General features: G+C 53.5%; 1 protein-coding gene across 6 annotated transcripts in view; it reads left to right on the forward strand.

Moving 5' to 3' along the window:
• Positions 1-17,813, forward strand: part of DDX11 (DEAD/H-box helicase 11) — a 34,476-nt gene extending 16,663 nt beyond the window's left edge. For 5 of the 6 annotated variants that reach the window (XM_035028482.1, XM_035028485.1, XM_035028483.1 and 2 more), the window contains 22 exons: positions 1,734-1,779; positions 2,633-2,740; positions 2,961-3,048; positions 3,459-3,664; positions 5,254-5,406; positions 6,551-6,597; positions 6,924-7,003; positions 7,836-7,880; positions 7,991-8,058; positions 9,561-9,599; positions 9,857-9,968; positions 10,125-10,256; positions 10,714-10,826; positions 13,414-13,486; positions 13,842-13,945; positions 14,815-14,964; positions 15,255-15,323; positions 15,432-15,532; positions 15,964-16,048; positions 16,354-16,432; positions 16,596-16,750; positions 16,849-17,813. In XM_035028482.1, the coding sequence (XP_034884373.1) occupies positions 1,734-1,779; positions 2,633-2,740; positions 2,961-3,048; positions 3,459-3,664; positions 5,254-5,406; positions 6,551-6,597; positions 6,924-7,003; positions 7,836-7,880; positions 7,991-8,058; positions 9,561-9,599; positions 9,857-9,968; positions 10,125-10,256; positions 10,714-10,826; positions 13,414-13,486; positions 13,842-13,945; positions 14,815-14,964; positions 15,255-15,323; positions 15,432-15,532; positions 15,964-16,048; positions 16,354-16,432; positions 16,596-16,750; positions 16,849-16,878 (2,083 nt within the window). In that variant the 3' untranslated portion in view covers positions 16,879-17,813. The remainder of the gene's footprint in view (positions 1-1,733; positions 1,780-2,632; positions 2,741-2,960; positions 3,049-3,458; positions 3,665-5,253; positions 5,407-6,550; positions 6,598-6,923; positions 7,004-7,835; positions 7,881-7,990; positions 8,059-9,560; positions 9,600-9,856; positions 9,969-10,124; positions 10,257-10,713; positions 10,827-13,413; positions 13,487-13,841; positions 13,946-14,814; positions 14,965-15,254; positions 15,324-15,431; positions 15,533-15,963; positions 16,049-16,353; positions 16,433-16,595; positions 16,751-16,848) is intronic. The other variant, XM_035028487.1, reaches the window with a different exon arrangement.
• The last annotated feature ends 32 nt before the right edge of the window (positions 17,814-17,845 follow it).

Consider the following 17,845-nt stretch of genomic DNA (forward strand, 5'->3'; position numbering starts at 1 on the left):
GATTAACTTCTACAGCTTCCATGTCCTGGCATTTCGAGAGACAGGAGCCGCTCTTAGAACGCAACAATTCCTTTTTTTTTTTTTTTTTTTAAAGCTTTTATTTATTTATTTGACAGCGAGAGCGAGAGTGAGTGAACACAAGCAGGGGGAGTGGCAGAGGGAGAGGGAGAAGCAAACTCCCCGCTGAGCAGGGAGCCCGAGGTGGGGCTCGATCCCAGGACCCTGAGATCATGACCTGAGCCGAAGACAGACGCTTAACCATCTGAGCCTCCCAGGTGCCCCAACCAGTTCTGAATATAAAATTTTTCCTCTTCATTTCTTCACACATCCAGCTTCTTATCTAGATCCTGTTGAGTTTGCTTACCTTGTATGTGATTTAAATCAAGGCCCGTGAGATAAAGCGGACTGAAAAATTATTTATTGACCGGAAAGGCAACCCTATAAATAACTCTACTTCTGATTGCCCAAGGGAATTAATATTTCTGCCTTAAAAAAAAAAAAAAAATTAAGGGCGCCTGGGTGGCTCAGTTGGTTAAGCGACTGCCTTCGGCTCAGGTCATGATCCTGGAGTCCCGGGATCGAGTCCCGCATCGGGCTCCCTGCTCGGCGGGGAGTCTGCTTCTCCCTCTGACCTTCCTCCCTCTCATGCTCTCTGTCTCTCATTCTCTCTCTCTCAAATAAATAAATAAAATCTTTAAAAAAAAAAATTAATTTGCCAGGTGAACAGAAAGAATCCCAGTGATGGCCCTGTAGGGGGAGTGTATCTGTAAAAAGATTTTGTTTCCTGGGGAGCCTAGACTAATAATGTTGACTAATCATTCAGCCTTGTAATGCAGGTTTGACCTCCCTCCCAGTTCCTCAGTGCACGGGGGCTCTTCATTTATTGCTGGGAAGGGTAAGGTGCCAAGGAGAGAAGAGGTTTGTCTGGTTCTGGGTGACAGCATCTTTCAGTCAGTCAGTCAGTCATTTGTGACTTCCCTCAGGAAATGTGCATGGAATTCCTGCTGTGTGCCAAGCCCTGGGGTGGGACCCCCTGGCCCTCACAGAAGCAAGACACCCCCGAGTCCTGCCTGTGGACGTGAGTCTGGAGAGGTGGACAGACCAAGAATGGGTGGTTTTGAACGAGATGGGTATTGCAAAGAACAGGTGCGGGGGCCACAGCAGTGTGTTGAGGGGCCAGCTGAGCCTCTAGGGAGGTTGAGGAAGGCTGCCCAGAGGCGGCAGTGTTTACGTGGGCGTCTCAAGGTTGACAGAGTTGGCTAGGTAAAAGAGGACGTGAGGGGAGAGCGCCTTCCAGGCGAAGAGAACAGCATGTCCAAGGCTTTGAGGTGGTAAGAACAAAGTTCTGTGGGGAGCTGAGAGAACTCCAGTTTGCTGGCGGGCGGACAGTAAGGACAGAGTCAGATGCTGAACCTCGGCTTTGGGAATACCGTACCCCTTTCTCATTGCCTTCGTGAATGGGAATGGGAGGATGGGGTTGGTGTTAGCCCGGCACGTCTCTCTGACCAAGTGAGCAAGCAAGCAAGCCCTTGTTTTGGTGGAACTTTGTTGCTGGGATGTGTCTGTCTCCCTCTGGCTCAGCACTCGAGCCTCAGCTGTGCTGGCCTCCGATGACAGGAACTGCATCTTGCTGGTTTAGGTCCAGGGCTAGTTGCTGGCACTCAGTAGATGCTCAGTAAGTGTGTTTTTAGTTGACTGAGTTCTCTGAGTTCCCGTGTTATTTTCTCTCTCAGAGTGGACGAGGATGAGGATGACCCAGAGGAAGAACATGTAACTAAGGTGAGACATTGTGTCCTGGGTATTCTGGGATTGGTCCTGAGTCCAGGGCTCTGTGTCCCCTCCCTGGCTGCTTCTCACTCTGTCATTGACAAAGAACCTCCAGCCTCCTGACTCTTCCCCAGACCTCAGTGTTGAGGGGCTCACTTGGCAGGCCCATGGACTGGTGGTGTCTGTCTCTGGGGGTGGTGGGGGGTGAGGGCAGGCCTGAGCAAGAGCACCCTGCCCTTTGGCTCCCTCTTCTCTTGTTTGTGTTTTCATTGGCACGGAGTGCTTTGAGGTACGAAGGGTTCTGACACCTGTCATGTTTAAAAACATTTGGTTTATTCGTGTAAGACTTTTGTTTTCTCTGCTGAAAGATATTTTCCCCCTATGTCTCTTTTCCTCTTCTTGCTCTTCTCAATCTCAGGAGCATAGAACACAGCTCAGCTCCCCCTGCCCTACTGCGAGCCTGGCCCCCCAAGTCCTTTGGGCGGTGTGTGTGGACAGCCCACCCCGGACATGCTCCCCAGAATCTAATCTTTCCCATTTGGGAGCCTCAGCACAGGGAGGCAGCCTGTCCTAAGATGACCAAGCCCTGTGAAGTGGCTGGATTCTCGGCTGAGCAGGATTGATGGGAGGAGCTCCATGTTGTGGGTGTTCTTGTAAACTTCTGGAGCTGAGGGGGAGGTGGGGACTGCCTGGGCCCTGCATTAGCTGAGATCTGCTGTGGGACGGAGTCCCGTTGCTTTAGGTGTGTGTATTTGTGGCCACTCTCCCCAGTCCCTCAGCCTCCTAGGCCATGTGTTCCTTGATGTGCAGAGAATGGAGATGTTGTAGTCTCCTCTTTGAAATCCCATGCTTCTCCTCGGAGCAGATTTACTACTGCAGTCGGACGCACTCCCAACTGGCTCAGTTTGTGCACGAGGTACAGAGGAGCCCCTTTGGCAAGGACACCCGGCTTGTCTCCCTCGGCTCTCGGCAGGTACGCAGAGGCATTGCATCTTGACCTGGGTGCCATCCTGCTCCCTCTTCTGGGCCTTCGTCTTCCTCTTCCAGGCGTGGAAGGATGGTGGATCCAGGGCAGGCCGTGTGATGGGAGGACTGGCCTCTGCTGGTTCTTGGCAGGGCTGGGCAGGCCCCAGAGGGTTGCTGTATATTGTGTAGCCATCGCTGTGACTCTCTCTTTGTCTTCTGTCTTCTAGAATCTTTGTATAAATGAAGATGTGAAAACCCTCGGTTCTGCACAGCTCATCAATGACCGCTGCATGGAGATGCAGAGAAGCAAACACGGTAGCCCCCAGCGCCTGGAGCTGTGCAGAGAGCCTCTGGGACGGTCATGTAGCCTTGGGCAGTGCTGAGAAGGGGTGGGGAGTGGGCCGGAAGCGGACCAGGGACCTGGGAGATAGTGTCTTAAGTGGCAGTGAGGGCAGAGCAGGCAGCAGGGTCCTTCCTTAAGATCGTCTCCTTGGGAAAAGGTGTTTTGCTTTTTGGGTCAGTGTCTAGTCCAGAACCCTGGCTCTGAGATGATTTTACTGGCTTTTTCTAGAGAACACAAAAGTTAAATGCCAGAATGGTGAGACCATCCTAAGCAGTACTGGGGAGGGTTTATTAGACCCCACCCCATGGAATTGGGTCTTGACATTATGGACCCACTGCCGCCGCGTGGACAGGGCTCATTCCTTATGCCTTTGTCCCCTCAGAGAAGAGCAGAGCTGAGGAGGAGAAGCCCAAGAGAAGAAGGCAGGAGCGCCGGGCCACCTGCCCCTTCTATGGCTACGAGCAGCTGCAGCTCCTCCGAGACCAGGTCCTGGTGGGGGTGAAGGACATTGAGCAGTTGGTGGCCCTGGGGAAGGAGGCTCGGGCCTGTCCCTATTACGGGAGCCGGTCTGCCATTCCAGCAGCCCAGGTAAAGACCCTGGAGGGTTGGGCAGTAACTCTTGTGGCCTCAGCCACGAGGGATTTCCTCATTCCTCTTAATTCGGGAGGATGTCCCTGGCCGTGGTTGGACTGACTTGCACAAAGCACCCTGGTGACCTGTCACCCCCTCTGTCCTAGTGCGTGGGGGTGGGGGCGGCCCCCGGTCCCCTGTGGCTCTGGGTTGTAGGAACAGATGGCCTTATTGGGGACAGCACATAAGAACTGGGAAGGGGTGTGCAGTCCTAGAGAAACCAGAGTCCGGGGGCGCGGGGCCGCGGGAAGCTGAGAGGATGCAGTCAGGGTGCTGAGGAACAGAAATTTGTTTCCAAATGGCCTTTCAGACGACCCGTCCTGATGTAGGTACCTACCTGCCAGTGTGGGAGAAGACTGTCTTCTCTAGACTTGCCATGTTGAGTCTCATCTTTACACAGAAAAACTGCCCATTTGACAGATCAAAAATATTGTTGTTTGGTGTGATTTTACTGTCTTCTTGCTATTGCTTAATTCCAGTGACTTTTGGAAATAGGGTTTCATTTGTGGAGAATTCCATATAAGCAGGAAAAGATGAGGTAGGTGTTCAGAGATTCAGGGAACAGTGTTAGTAACGATTTTACACAGCAGTTAAATGCTTGTTAGTATACTGCCCTGAACTGTGTTGCATGGGTGCTCGAGGGAAATTCCAAAACCTTCCCAGCCCCCACCGTTGTTGCATGCCCTTCCTGGGGTCTGTCTGCCACGTCGCCTGATCAGTGCCATAGATACCTGTGTGTAGATATGGTAAGATGTCCTGAGCTTTTCATGATCTTAACTTTTTGAGACACTTGTTGCCTCATTTTTGCTTTGTAGTATCCCACTGAAAAAGCAAAGGCAGGTATTATCCATACATACACGCAAGGACACAGGCCCAGAATAGCTAAACGATTTATCTGTTTTCTCACAGCAGGTGGATAATGGAGCCAGGATTAAAGCTGGGCCTTAAGTTTCCAGTTTTCTGGAGTTTCACTTTTTATCAGTATTCTTTTAACTGGAAAATCGTCCTCACAAGTAGCACCTAAAAATTTACAGAATGCATTTATTTTTGTTGCCTCTAGAAAAAGCCAGTAAAATCATCTCAGAGTTTTGCCCACGAGAAAACTGAGGCTCAGAAAGGTTAAGTGACTTTCCCGGAGTCACCTAGCTGGGAAGCGGCAGCTCTAGGACCAGAATGCAGGGCTACCTTCTAGTATACCAAGGGTGTTCATTGTGTTTTGAGGAACCTCGGGTGCCTCGGGAGCGACCTCGGGGGTACGGATGAGGCTGAGTTCCACACGCCTCTCTGCTCCCTTCTCTCCACCCCCACTCTTGGTTCGGTCAGAGTCAGACTGGCTCCGGTTTTGTCTGTTTCGTATTTGATGTTCCACAGAAAAACTTGAGGCAAGGGTCTGTTGCTAAAAGCACAGTACCGTGCTATAACTGTCCCTGTGCACATCCTGGCTGGGAACTACAAACTGTTCGCCCCAGGCAGTTAGAGTAGGTGGGGCACACCTGCTGGAGCAGGGAGCCCCCCCCAACTGCTCAGGCGGCCGCCCCTCCCCCCAGCTCGTGGTGCTGCCCTACCAGATGCTGCTGCACGCGGCCACCCGTCAGGCCGCGGGCATCCGGCTGCAGGGCCAGGTGGTGCTCATCGACGAGGCGCACAACCTGATCGACACCATCACGGGCATCCACAGTGCCGAGGTCAGCGGTTCCCAGGTGGGTTGGCCTGTCCTTTCTTGGGCCAGGGCCTGCCGTGGGGCAGAGGGATGTGGATCATTTCTCTAAGCCCTGGAATTGGTCTGGCAATGGCTTGGGAGAGGGTGCCCTGAGTCAAGGCAGTGGCCTCATCGGGGGGCTGACTGGCTTTCCAGCAGGTTGTAGAACGAGGGGGACCCAACTCAGGCGAGGTGGCTCATTTCCTTGCTCCTCACTGTCATAGGTCAGTCATCCTGAGTCCCTCCAGCACAGGATGCTAATACCTAGTTCTCTCTAGGCCAGAGAAGTGAAGGAAGCAGGGGTCCTCACGTAGTTCGATGTCGTTAGCCTTGCTTTGAGGGATGCTCAGGGTTTCTGAGAGCCACAATGGATTGATTACCTCTTCTGTGCCATGCACCGTGGGCGGTATCGTGAATTTTCACACTGCCTCCAGGTGGGCTGGTGTTCCTAATTAACACTGAGAACTCTGAGGTTCAGGGGGCATTTAAGCAATGGGCTGAAAGTCATACAGCACATGAATGTGGAGCTGGGACTTGACCACTGGTTTCTGACCCTGAGGCCCACATGGCATCCCACAACTTTTTTTTTAAAGATTTTATTATTTTAGAGAGTGCGTGTGTGCACATGAAAAGGGGGAGGGGCAGAGGGAGAGGGAGAAGCAGACTCCCCGCTGAGCAGGGAGCCCGATGCGGGGCTCAGTCCCAGGACCCTGGGATCATGACCTGAGCCGAAGGCAGACGCTCAATGGACTGAGCCACCCAGGTGCCCCCCATCACTTCTACTGCCTGTGTTGACCTTAGGCCAGGGTGTAATGGCTTCCTTGAACCACCTCTCTGCTTAGTCTAAAACACATCTTTGCCCAGCCCAGTAAAAATTAGTAGGGAGATTCATTACCTGAGAGATTCAGCCTCTTGCTTTTTTCCCTGACCCGAAGTGGATACTGCAGCAGAATCCCCCTTCCTTCGCCTCTCAGCTCCCAGCAGCCTCAAGGCCTTTTGTCTGTACCCAGGCCTACTCTTTTTACCTGCTTCCCATGTGGCCTGGCTGGCATTTTCTAGGCATAATCTAAGATGTCATTCGCACAGCTCTCAGCTGCTTGCCCAGAGCCTGGGCTGCCCTCACGCCCATTCTCTGTTCTCTCCAGCTCTGCCAGGCCCATTCCCAGTTGCTCCAGTATATGGAACGATATGGGTAAGACGCTGCCTCCTGAGGGGAAAGGGAAAATCGTGCTCCGTTTCTGAAAGCCCTGGGGTCTCCATCTCTGGCCCGGGCCCAGCGCCAGGGAGGCCAGCATGCTGTTCCCCTCTTGTTCATCATGGTGTGTACCCCACACGGGCCAAGGATGCTCGGGACGCAACAGCTGGCTAGGGCCATGGCAAGCTGCCTTTTCTGCGGGCATATTTATCACTCATGGCCTGCTTTGAAAGACACGAGACAGAAAGGCATCGGCTTGAAGCACTTGGAAGGGAAGTTGCTTGTGGAGTACTACCACTTGATGTCCATTGGTGTCTCCTCAGGAAGCGTCTGAAGGCCAAGAACTTGATGTACATCAAACAGATCCTGTATCTGTTGGAGAAGTTTGTGACTGTGTTGGGTGGTAAGGAGCACCATGCCCACCCTAACCCCTGGCCTGCTAAGCTTGCTGTGGTCCATTCCCTGGATGCCAGTCAGGACACCTGGGTTTTCTGCGTCCTCAAGAATTGTCTTGGCCACTGATGGAGAAGATTCTTATTTCTTATACCTTCATTGAATTGTCTGACCTTAGATCCTTTTTTAGATTCCTGGTTTATTTCTCCTTGTTCTGAGTCCCCAGGTAGTAATAACAGCGTAGTGTAACAGGACTGTGTGGAGTCACTTTGGAGCGCGCCTCTGAGGAGAGCAGGACGCTCACCCTCTTTGACAGATGAGTAAACTAGAGCTCAGAGCAGGGATGTGACCTGCCTCTGCTTCATGAACCTAGTAGGGGGGACTCTTGTGGCTCTGAGTCCCATAATTCTTTGTCACCTACCCTTTCCTTTGCTGCATGGCTGTCCACCTGAAGGCTTACATACATGCTGAAATTCTAGGAAGCCAGGGGAGCATCTTGCAGGAGGGATTTTGTCAAATGCTGGTGCTTTTCCCTTCCATCTCTCCTTTGTGCCCTGGGCGTCTCCTTGCGGCTGCATAAAGTAGGGTGGTCCCTCGGTCCCAGCCTCCTTGGAGGAGGTGTGAAAAGAATGAAATCCACAAGGCTTTGGGTCCCATATGCAAACGTGGGTCAGATTTTGAGGCTCCCTAGAGCCTCCTGTCCTCAGTGGGTTTTTGGGGTGCTTATAAATGGCAAAAAATCCATTCAAATATGAATGCTCTTATTTGAGGAGTACAGTGTTCAGTGTGAGAAGCGGGGGGTCAGAGAGGCACCATCCTGACCTACTTGAACTCTGTTTTAGGGAACATTAAGCAAAATCCCAACACACAGAGCCTTTCGGAGACAGGTAAGAGGACTGCCTTCAGAGGCCCAGAGCTGCTCTGAGCCGGTTCTGAGCTCACCTCTGGGACCGTGGTCTTCAGAGTAAGGATTCCAAGGCCCTTTGTTTACCCTTAGGGACAGAGCTGAAGACCATTAATGACTTCCTCTTTGAGAGCCAGATCGACAACATCAACCTGTTCAAGGTAGAGATTTTCACCTTTTTGTGTCCGCACATCCAATTTTCTTATCTGTATTACCACCTGTGAGCAGAACACTGTGAAGACAGAGGAATAGAAAGTAAATTTCTTCTGTCCTTAAGCAGTCTAGAAGTCTGAGGATCTATAGCATAAATGTTTCTAATTACTTAACCCTTAAAGCATTGCATCAGCAAGAAAAAAATAATCTTCAATCCAAAGGGTCCTAGGGATTGGTGAGAAAAGGTTCCTTTCATTGTCCCAAATAAGCACAAATAGAAATTCCCAGGTCCTTTGCCTTGTTCCATCTTTCTTCTGGCATAGTCTTTGCCCTGGGCTTCTAGTCCAAGCAGGAGGTTAACTTCAGGAGCGTGATCCTGCTGTTGCGCTGAGGTGGCTGAGAACTCCCTCGCCTCCTCCCACTCCGGCCTTGGGCTTGAGTGCAGCCTCCTGTGGTAGCTCGCTCCAGGCTCATTGTGCAGGGTACCGCCGCCTTCGCTCGACTCACGACTCGGATTCTAAATTACTGATAATACAGAGCACTTACTGTGTTCAAGGCAACGCAACAGGTTCTGTGACTCCAGGGTGGGAGGTACCATCACTGTTCAAAAGCAGAGGGACCCAAGGCTGGGAGAGGTTACCCCAGGAGGGACAGGCACAGGCCGCACACAAGTGAGCAGATGGTGCCTGGCATGTGAGCCCCCCCTGCCTGGACTTCTGATCCTGCTCGCTCTCCCTCCTGCCTTCCCATTTGTCTTCACACCTCCCCAACTTACCCATTTTGGTCCTGTCACTGCCATGACCCCATCAGACAGGCTGGCAATCTGAGGGCTTTTTGATTCCTTTCTTCCCCCTTTGGGTTCCACATCCAAACAGTTGCCGGGCCCCAGAGCCGGAAATAGCTCTTGAACTTCCGTGGCCTTTCCATTCCCGTGGCTGCTACGTCAGGACAGGCTCTTTTCCTCTTGCCTTCTCCCTGCTCTCCCTGATTTCACTCCCTCTGCCTTCTGATGTCTTTCCTACACTACAGGCGAGTGGAGCTCCACTGAAAGATCGCGCTCCCTTTAGAAATCTTCAGAGGCTTCAACTCCCTGTCTCCCTCCCAGGCCGCGCATAGTATACACACCCGACCTCCCCGAACAAGCCCCAGGCTGTACCTCCTCGTGCCTTAGCTCCTAGAGGTTTTTTTTGACTCTTGATCTTTCAAGGTTCAGCTTTTGAAGGAGAACGGAGGGGACCTGTCACCAGTACCTTTAGAGAGGGTCGGAGCCGTGCACACACGTTTGTGAGGGGACCGCACGCATGAGGCTTGCTCTCGTGGAGGAGCACTGCATTGTGTGTCGGGGCGGCAGGAGAGGCGTGACCTCAGCAGGGTGACACGCCTGGCCACAAGGAGGCTGTGGGCTCCTCCGGAGGTGGCAGGGAGTCCTGCTCCCTGGGGTTCGGGAAGGTGGCGGTTTCTGTCTTCCAGCTAGTTGTTGCCGGCGCCTGCAGCGGGTTTGCTTTTGCAGGTGCGGCGCTACTGTGAGAGGAGCATGGTCAGCAGAAAGGTGCGCCCTCCCCTTCCTGGGTCTGGCCGGGCTCCGCGGCGCCCCAGTGCTGCCCCCCGGCCTTTCAGACACTCAGGTCACCTCTGCTCCCTTCTCCTTCCTGTAGCGCTGCTTGCTGGGGGGGCATGGGGCTCCCAGAGACTTGGGGTGGGGGGGTGGGGAGTTGCGGGCTGTCTGGGGTGCGCAGAACCTCCCTCCAGCCAGGGCTCCCACTGCTGCACCCTCATTCCTCCCTGCACTCTCTTACCCCGTCCCAGCTCTTTGGCTTCACAGAAAGGTATGGCACAGTCCTCGCACCCTCCAGGGAACAGCCCAAACTGGCTGGGTTCCAGCACTTCCTGCAGAGCCTGCAGCCCACAGTGACCCAGAGTGAGTCCGGAGGCTGGAGACTGGGCTGCAGGTGGGGGACAGGAACATCCGTGCCTCATGCCTGGACTCCACTCCCTGGGAGAATGGCTTTAGCCTCGCTGCAGGGGGCCCTGCCACCTCTGTGGTCCCAGAGCCTCTTCCTTCTGCTCTGTGCAGCCTCTGTGACCCCTGTGGAAGAGGGCGAGGCCAGGGTGCCACGGCCGGCTTCCCCGCTGATGCACATCGAATCCTTCCTAGCAGCCCTCACCACTGCCAACCAGGATGGCAGGGTCATCCTGAGCCGCCAAGGTAATCTCAAGGAGGAGTGGGCGTGGCGCTGTGAAGCCAGAGCCTGGAAAGACTGGATCAGGAAACCGGGTGCTGCTGACTGGTCCCTTTGGCCTGGTGGGGCGGTGGCTGTGGAAGTGTGGTGAGGAGGGGTGTGAGGCGGTAGCACGGTGGGGCGTCTTGGGCCAGGCTGCGAGAGACGGATAGGTGGGTTCTGGTTTGAGTCTTGATTCCATCACCTCCAAGCTGTGTTTCTTTATCTCTCTGAAGATAAATGTGCAAAGGGAGAGGATAGTGCTGTCTACCTCCGGGTTGTCCTGGAGATTAAGTGGGATCTAATCAAAAAGGAGAGTGGTATCTCTCGTGGCTCCTACGTAGCCACAGCTGAGCTCCCCTCTGCCTTAGACTCACGGAAGTCTTTGTTGGGCCTACAGCCCGCCTCCTGCCCCATGGAGCTGCCTCTGTCTTTTTTTTTCAGGAAGTCTTAGTCAGAGTAGCCTCAAATTCTTGCTCCTGAATCCAGCTGTGCACTTTGCCCAGGTGGTGAAGGAATGCCGGGCCGTGGTCATCGCGGGGGGCACCATGCAACCGGTAAGGGGACCAGAGCCAGCCTCCTGTACCCCAGGTGTTGGGACAGGACAGCGACAGGGGAAAGCTGCACCATCAGGCCTCTTCCCGTCCAGTGGGCCCCCAGACCAGAAAGGGGTCAGCTTGAGCAGGCTGAGCACGTCCACCAGGTGGCATTGCTGTACTGTCTCATGCCTGGGTCTTTAGCCCTGGGCAAGGGGGGGCAAGGGCACTGCTGTGGATTTGGCGCTTCTGGAGCCGCAGGACCTCACTTCTCCCAAAGACAGCTGTTCTGGAATTGCAGGCCCCCATTCGGTGCCTTAGCGCCGTTCCTTTCTTAGACCCACCATAGATGCCACTTTCCCTCTCCTGTAAATTCATAGACACACACACATACATAGGAAAGTATTATGCTTTCATTGTAAAAAGCAGAGACCAACAAAAGGGAAAAAACATCATAATTCCACCAGTGAAAGATTTATTTTAGTGTATGTCATTATAGTCTTTGTGTGCATAATTTTTATAAATCTACATGCATATTTTAAAAACAAAAATCTCTATCTCTACATGCTGTTGCTACGATTTGGTTTTTTCACTCAGCGACAAAATACCATAAACATTTTTCAGGAAGTACGGACGCATTTATTCCACCACGCTCTGGCTGTACTACGTGAATATATTCTGTTTTGTAGAACTACTCTTCTGTTAGGTATTCAGGTGATTTCCAGTTTTTCTCTGTTTTAAGCAACACAGGGGCGCATAGAACCATGTCTGCGCACAGTGGTCCTGTCCTCAGGGTACGCCTGGCACAGGACTGAGCCCGTGGAAGGCTCCTCGGCGCTCACGCACTCTGGTCCCTCTCCTCAGCTGCTAGAACCACTCCTGTCGCTTTATTTTCCATTTTTCTTTCTTTTGTATAAACTTGTAGATTTTTGTTCACCTGTTAAAATCATTTCTAGTCATTGCTGCTTTTGATGCTCAGGTGTCTCAGACTCAGCCCCTTAGAGCCCCTACATGCTGCCAGGCCCCATTAGCCTTGGGATGCTTTCTTGCTTTTTGGAATGACAGAATGCAGAATGTTCCAGGTCACTTTATACTTTCTTTGCCCCACAGCTGAAATCCTTCATTTCTCCAAGATAACCTGGCTTCTTTATTTGGGGATTGGTGTGTGGAAACCACATCTTGGTTCTGGGTGTTTGTCCTGCTCCTGGATTGTAATTGCTTCTAGGCCTTCTGTAGACAGACCGGGGAGAATGGTTTTAAGAAATCATGAGTCCATATTGATATTTCTAAATGAAAATCAGTGAATTTATTTGACCTTACACTGTATCTCTTTTCTCTTGAGCTGAATGTTTCGTTTCTTACTACATTTGCTGTATCTTATTATTTATTTGCTCTATCCCACAGCATACTTCAAATACTTTCATATACTACTGATATTACTCTAACAGTAAACTACTGATTGAAATTTCATTTCTTTGCATTTATTTTTTGCCCTGAGAGTATATCCTACTAAGGATGTATGGTCACTAAGGATATGAAGTCACTTGAAGTCAGGCTTTTCTTTGTGTGCTTCTCTTGTGAATGTGACAGACAGGCTTTCTTGTTGCCATCTGTTTTCAGTTTTAGAGTTTGCTTTTTTATTTCTGACTTAATTTTGTTTTTAAAATATGTAAACACGTATATGGTTCAGAAGTCGAAACCATCTGGAAAGATGCCTTCAGAAAGTCCCACTTCTGTCCGTCTCCAAGCTGCTCCCCGTGCCCAGAGGCAATCATTTTTACGACTGCTGGTCTTTCCTTGCACGGTTTCATTGCATTTTTCTGTAAAACTAAGCAAATATATGTACTTTTCTCCTTTCCTTGTTCCTTGCATCAAAGGCCACGGTGCCATGGTTGGGAGGGTGCGGCGAGCGCATTCACCGGGCCCTCCTGAAGGGCGGCCGTGCGCTCACAGATCACTGTGCAGGATTGTCCCTGTGCATGTGTTGGCTCGTGGAGCTGTATCTTCAGGGGGCACTCCTGGGTAGGGGGAACTGCCAGGCTGAAAAGTAAAAATACGTGCAACTTATTAACTATTGTCCAGTTCCCCTCCAGCTGGAGTTCTGTCTCCCACCAGCAGTGTGTGAGCGCCTCTTTCTCCACAGAGGGGGTCACACTTTTGGATTTTTGCCAATTCAAAAACCCTGGAGCGCTTTAAAATTACAAACGCGTATGTCTTCCCCGCAGAGGTTCTTCTCCAGTAGTTGAGGCTGGGGCCTGGGTGTGCAGGTTTTGTCTTGAATTCCCACAGGTGATCTTGTTGCATAGCCAGGGGTGAGAAGCACTTTGCCCAGTTTACCAGATTTCCTTTGCTATTCCCACAGTCTCACTGAGACTGTCCAACACTGGGTATCCTTAATTTTTTTTTCTTTTTGCCAGTTTGTTATCTGCCTTACCTTTTACCTCTTTTTCTCTATTCTTATGCACTTACCCACCTCCCAGCCCAGACTTTTGTCTTCCCCGACGTGTGGCTCACTCTCCCTCCCTCCCTGCCAAGGCCCCCCTGCCTGCTCAGGCCTGCAGCCCCCAGCCCCCTGGGGGATCACAGAGCCCTGCCTTGTGGTCTGCAGGTGTCTGACTTTCGGGAGCAGCTGCTGGCCTGTGCTGGGGTGGAAGCTGAGCGAGTGGTGGAGTTTTCCTGTGGTGAGAATCCTTGTCCAGGGTGGAATGGGCCACGCGTCGCCCTCCAGCCCCTTGTTGTCACAGTTTGACCCTGTGCTCTTATCAGGCCCAAGGGGCTGAGGAGACCACGAAGCGGGAGTTCCATGCTTTGTCAGCTCTCGCGTGAACTCACGTCTCTCTCTGCTCCCGCACCATGTCCTCGGCCTCCGTGGAGAGGTCTGAGTACCGCCCACGTGTGCTGTGGAAGCAGGCGGGTGGGCGAGAGTGGGAACTGCTCCTCCTGGCATGGAAGACAGGGTTGGGGAATGCTCTTTCCGGACCATGCCTTACAGAATCGTCAGCACCTCGCTTTCAGCCCCTCCCCTGGTTTCTGCAGGTCACGTGATCCCTCCAGACAATATCTTACCCCTCGTCATCTGCAGTGGGCCCTCCAGCCAGCAGCTGGAGTTCACGTACCAGAAGAGAGAGCTGCCGCAGATGGTTAGTGTTAGCCTGCTTGCCTTACCACAGCCTTTGCCGGGGCAGGAGAGTGGTTTCGGGGGTGCTGGGCACCCTGGCCAGTGCTTAGTGTTCGGGTGTTGGGGAGATGAGTGCTGGGGTCTTCCACCTCAGAGCCGGCAGAGGCTGGAGAGTGTCCATCTGGATGTTCCTCAGGGGAGGTCTGAGCTTCCCCCTCTTCTCACCCCTTAAGACTGTTAAATATGGGGCACCTGGGTGGCTCAGTTGGTTAAGCGACTGCCTTCGGCTCAGGTCATGATCCTGGAGTCCTGGGATTGAGTCCCACATTGGGCTCCCTGCTCAGCGGGGGTCTGCTTCTCCCTCTGACCCTCTTCCCTCTCGTGCTCTCTGTCTCTCATTCTCTCTCTCTCAAATAAATAAATAAAATCTTTAAAAAAAAAACTGTTAGATATGTTTCCTTAGAACCTCGAGGCATCCTTTCAGGATGAACCTGATGAGAAAGCTGCTTGTTTCCTTTGGTTCTCTTGCCATTTGGTTATATCGGTCCCTGCCCTGGGCAGGGATGCAGGGCTTGGGGGCCTATCGCGAGAGGCGCACCTGGGATTTTCAGTGGCCGATGTTGTAGATGGTGCTTAGTCCCCAGTGGCCCACTAGGCACTGGGCATCGGAGCAGGGAGGCCTTGGCGACACGCCAGCAACAAGTTTTAGCTCTGGTGCACTTAGCATCGTGATGTGTGTGATAGGGAGGGGGGCGCTCCGGGCCACAGGTCTCCCCCATGACTGTAGTCACCCTTGGATCTCTATACTTGGTTTTGAGTCCCAAAGTCAGGAAGCACTGTTTGGATATGGCCTCAGGAATGGCTCCAGGGAGGGCTCTCTGTCTTCCTTAGATGGATGAAACCGGTCGCATTCTGTGTAACCTGTGCACTGTGGTCCCTGGAGGGGTGGTCTGTTTCTTCCCCTCCTATGAGTACCAACGCCAGGTCTATGCCCACTGGGATAAGAGTGGTCTGCTGGCCCGCCTGGCTGTCAGGAAAAAGGTGAGTGACCTCTCAGCTGGATCTCCCACTTGTGAGGACAGTGGTACCCAGAGTTCCTGCTAGGATTTCTCATGCATGTCAGACCAGAAGGTTAGGCCTCATGTCTGGGCCTCTTTTAGTTCCTTACCCCCACCACTTGGAACCCCTGATCACCTTTGGAGAATTTCCCTAGATCCCTTACTCTGGGGGCTTCTCCAGTTCCCAACCTGGAAAACATAAAGGCCAAGAGCAGAGCTGGCACCCAGGCATTTGAAACCCTTTTCTGGGAGGCATTGTCTGTTTTCCTTCAGATATTTCAGGAACCCAAGAGAGCAAACCAGGTGGAGCAGGTGCTGATGGAGTATTCCAGGTGCATTAAGGTGAGAAGTAACTCCGAGGCCTTGGGTCCAGAGAATGGTGGGCAGCTGCCAGTATCTTGTGTGGCATCCAGGCTTTGGCTCCACAACCTGGGCTGGTATTTCCCACAGTGCTGTGGCCAGGCGGGAGGCACGGTGACAGGTGCTCTGCTCCTCTCTGTGGTTGGAGGAAAGATGAGTGAAGGTATTAACTTCTCTGACAACCTCGGCCGGTAAGTTGTGGGCCTCTCATCTCCCGGGCTCCGCTATTCATCACCCCTCACTCCACAAAACAGCTGGGTCCCTGCCTACAAGCTGATGCCGTCCCGAGTCTGCACCCCCGGCTGACTGCTTGCGTCACTCAGCTGTGCGGGGAGGTTGCTTTGGCCCTTTGGCCAAAGGTTCCAGGTGGAAATTAGGCAGAGCATAATCTTGTCAGGACTCTATTCATGTGGTCTGCACTGGGTCTCTCGACTGAGCACACCTACTCCAGGTGGGGAGGGGGAGGCGGAGGCTGCAAGCACAACTTGAGGGGGCTGAAGGAGCGCTGGATATAGCTGTCGATGACGTGAGGGTGAGGCCTGGGTCCTTCATCCTGGCCCTTGGCAAACGCGCTGGGGGCCTGACCGCCCACGTGCCATGGGCTCATGTTCCCTCCACCTAGGTGTGTGGTTATGGTAGGCATGCCCTACCCCAACATCAAGTCTCCAGAGCTGCAAGAGAAGATGGCCTACCTGGATCAGACCCTAGTGAGTACCTCCAGTGTCCAGAGGGTAGGAGGAGGCGGCTGGGGAGAAGCTGCTGCGGTAACAGGGCCGCACCACTGTGACCTGCCCACTGCCCCGATGCGTGCCAGTGTTTCTTGTCCGCTCCAGGGGATGGGACGCACCCTCTTAACCTCTGGAGCTGCTCTGCGGTCTCTTTTAGAGCTGCTGCTGGCCTTGTGCCCGCGACACCTGCCCTTGCTCCCACGCCGAGCGGTGCCATTTTCTCAGAACACTGAGCGGCGGGGGGCAAGAAAACGCTAACAAGTGCTCTGCTCTGCCCTCCCCAGCCCAGAGGCCCGGGTCAGCCACCACCAGGGAAGGCTTTGGTGGAGAACCTGTGTATGAAGGCTGTCAACCAATCTATAGGTAGGCCTGGGACTGCTCCTGGTTCTTGGGATGTATGGTGGGAGAATGGGGTGACAGGAAGGAGAGGTTTTCCTTGTCTTTCTGAGGAAGGAGGGGGCACGACAGAAATGTACAGCAGGGGAGGCTGGTTTAACTAAGAGCCCCAACCTCTGTCCCCATCTAGGCAGGGCCATCAGGCACCAGAAGGATTTTGCCAGCATAGTGCTTCTGGATCAGCGGTATGCCCGCCCACCTATCCTGGGCAAGCTGCCAGCCTGGATCCGAGACCGTGTGGAGGTCAAAGCCACCTTTGGTCCTGCCTTTGCTGCTATGAGGAAGGTCGGTCCTGCCTTTCCCCCCCCCCCCCCCCCCCCCCCCCCGCCTGGGAACTCCCCACCCCCGAGGTCTCGTGCCTCACTGCTTTCCCGTTGCCTCAGTTTCATCGGGAGAAGTCTGTCCCTTCCTGATGGATGGCCCACCACTGCCTGGGTGCCAGGCTCTTCCTTCCCGCTACCCACTTGAAAGGTTTGTCTTGGGCCTGCTCTGCAAGGATCCAGCTGGAGACCAGACCAGCCCCTTTCTGGAATCAGAGGGCTGCCAGGACCAGGCACAGGTGGAAAAACCAGTAGGAGAACATCAGGTTGATCCTGAAGAAATGGTGGGTCGTGGCCATCCTGGGACCCATCCCGGGGCAGTTCTGCTCCCGGAATTGAATGTTTGCCCATATTCAGCATGGCCCAGAGTCCAGCTTCCCGGCCAGCCTTCCACCGCGGCAGCTCTGTCCTTCCCTCAGTGCCTGTGCACTCACACATGAGGCGGAACGTGCCCTCCAGCCTTTCCGGCTAGTTTGCTGTACTAGACCTTCACCTTCTCTTCAAAACGAAGAACGTTCCCTGTTTTCCAGCTCCCTGGTGCCCATAGGGCTCCTTCTGCCCAGGGGCCCCTGACCACCTCAAGCCTACCTTCTGTGTGTTAAGAACTGGGAAGAGCGCCATGTGCTGGCTTCCCCACCTGCTGGTCTCTTTCTCCCCCCAACCACAGTGCTGGCCCCTAACCTGTTCCATAGCATGTCTGGCTCCCTGGGCCTGGCTCCACGTCCTCCTCCAAGGCAGTGGCACCTCCTTCCCACTCAGCCACTTGAGCAAACTCCACGACACCTCCTCCCCTGACTTCAACAATGATGCCAAGGGCCATTAGGCTCCCAGCAGGACTATTTTTAGAGACCCTGTGTCTGTCACGGAGGCATTTTTCCCTGTGTGAAAATCTCCATCCCTCCATCTGCAACAGCCGCCCCTACTGCCCGCACCTCTCTGCTCTCCCTGACCCAGAGACGGGGGCCGTGGTCTACTCGGTGCTCTGCCCCCACCGCTGGAGCCCAGGGGGAGCGGGAGGACAGGTGCCAGCTTGGAGGAGACGCTTGCCCTCCGCACAGCT

This window comes from Mirounga leonina, unplaced genomic scaffold (genome assembly GCF_011800145.1).
Source record: "Mirounga leonina isolate KUSES-001 unplaced genomic scaffold, KU_Mleo_1.0 Mir_201, whole genome shotgun sequence".
Taxonomy (NCBI): Eukaryota; Metazoa; Chordata; class Mammalia; order Carnivora; family Phocidae; genus Mirounga; species Mirounga leonina.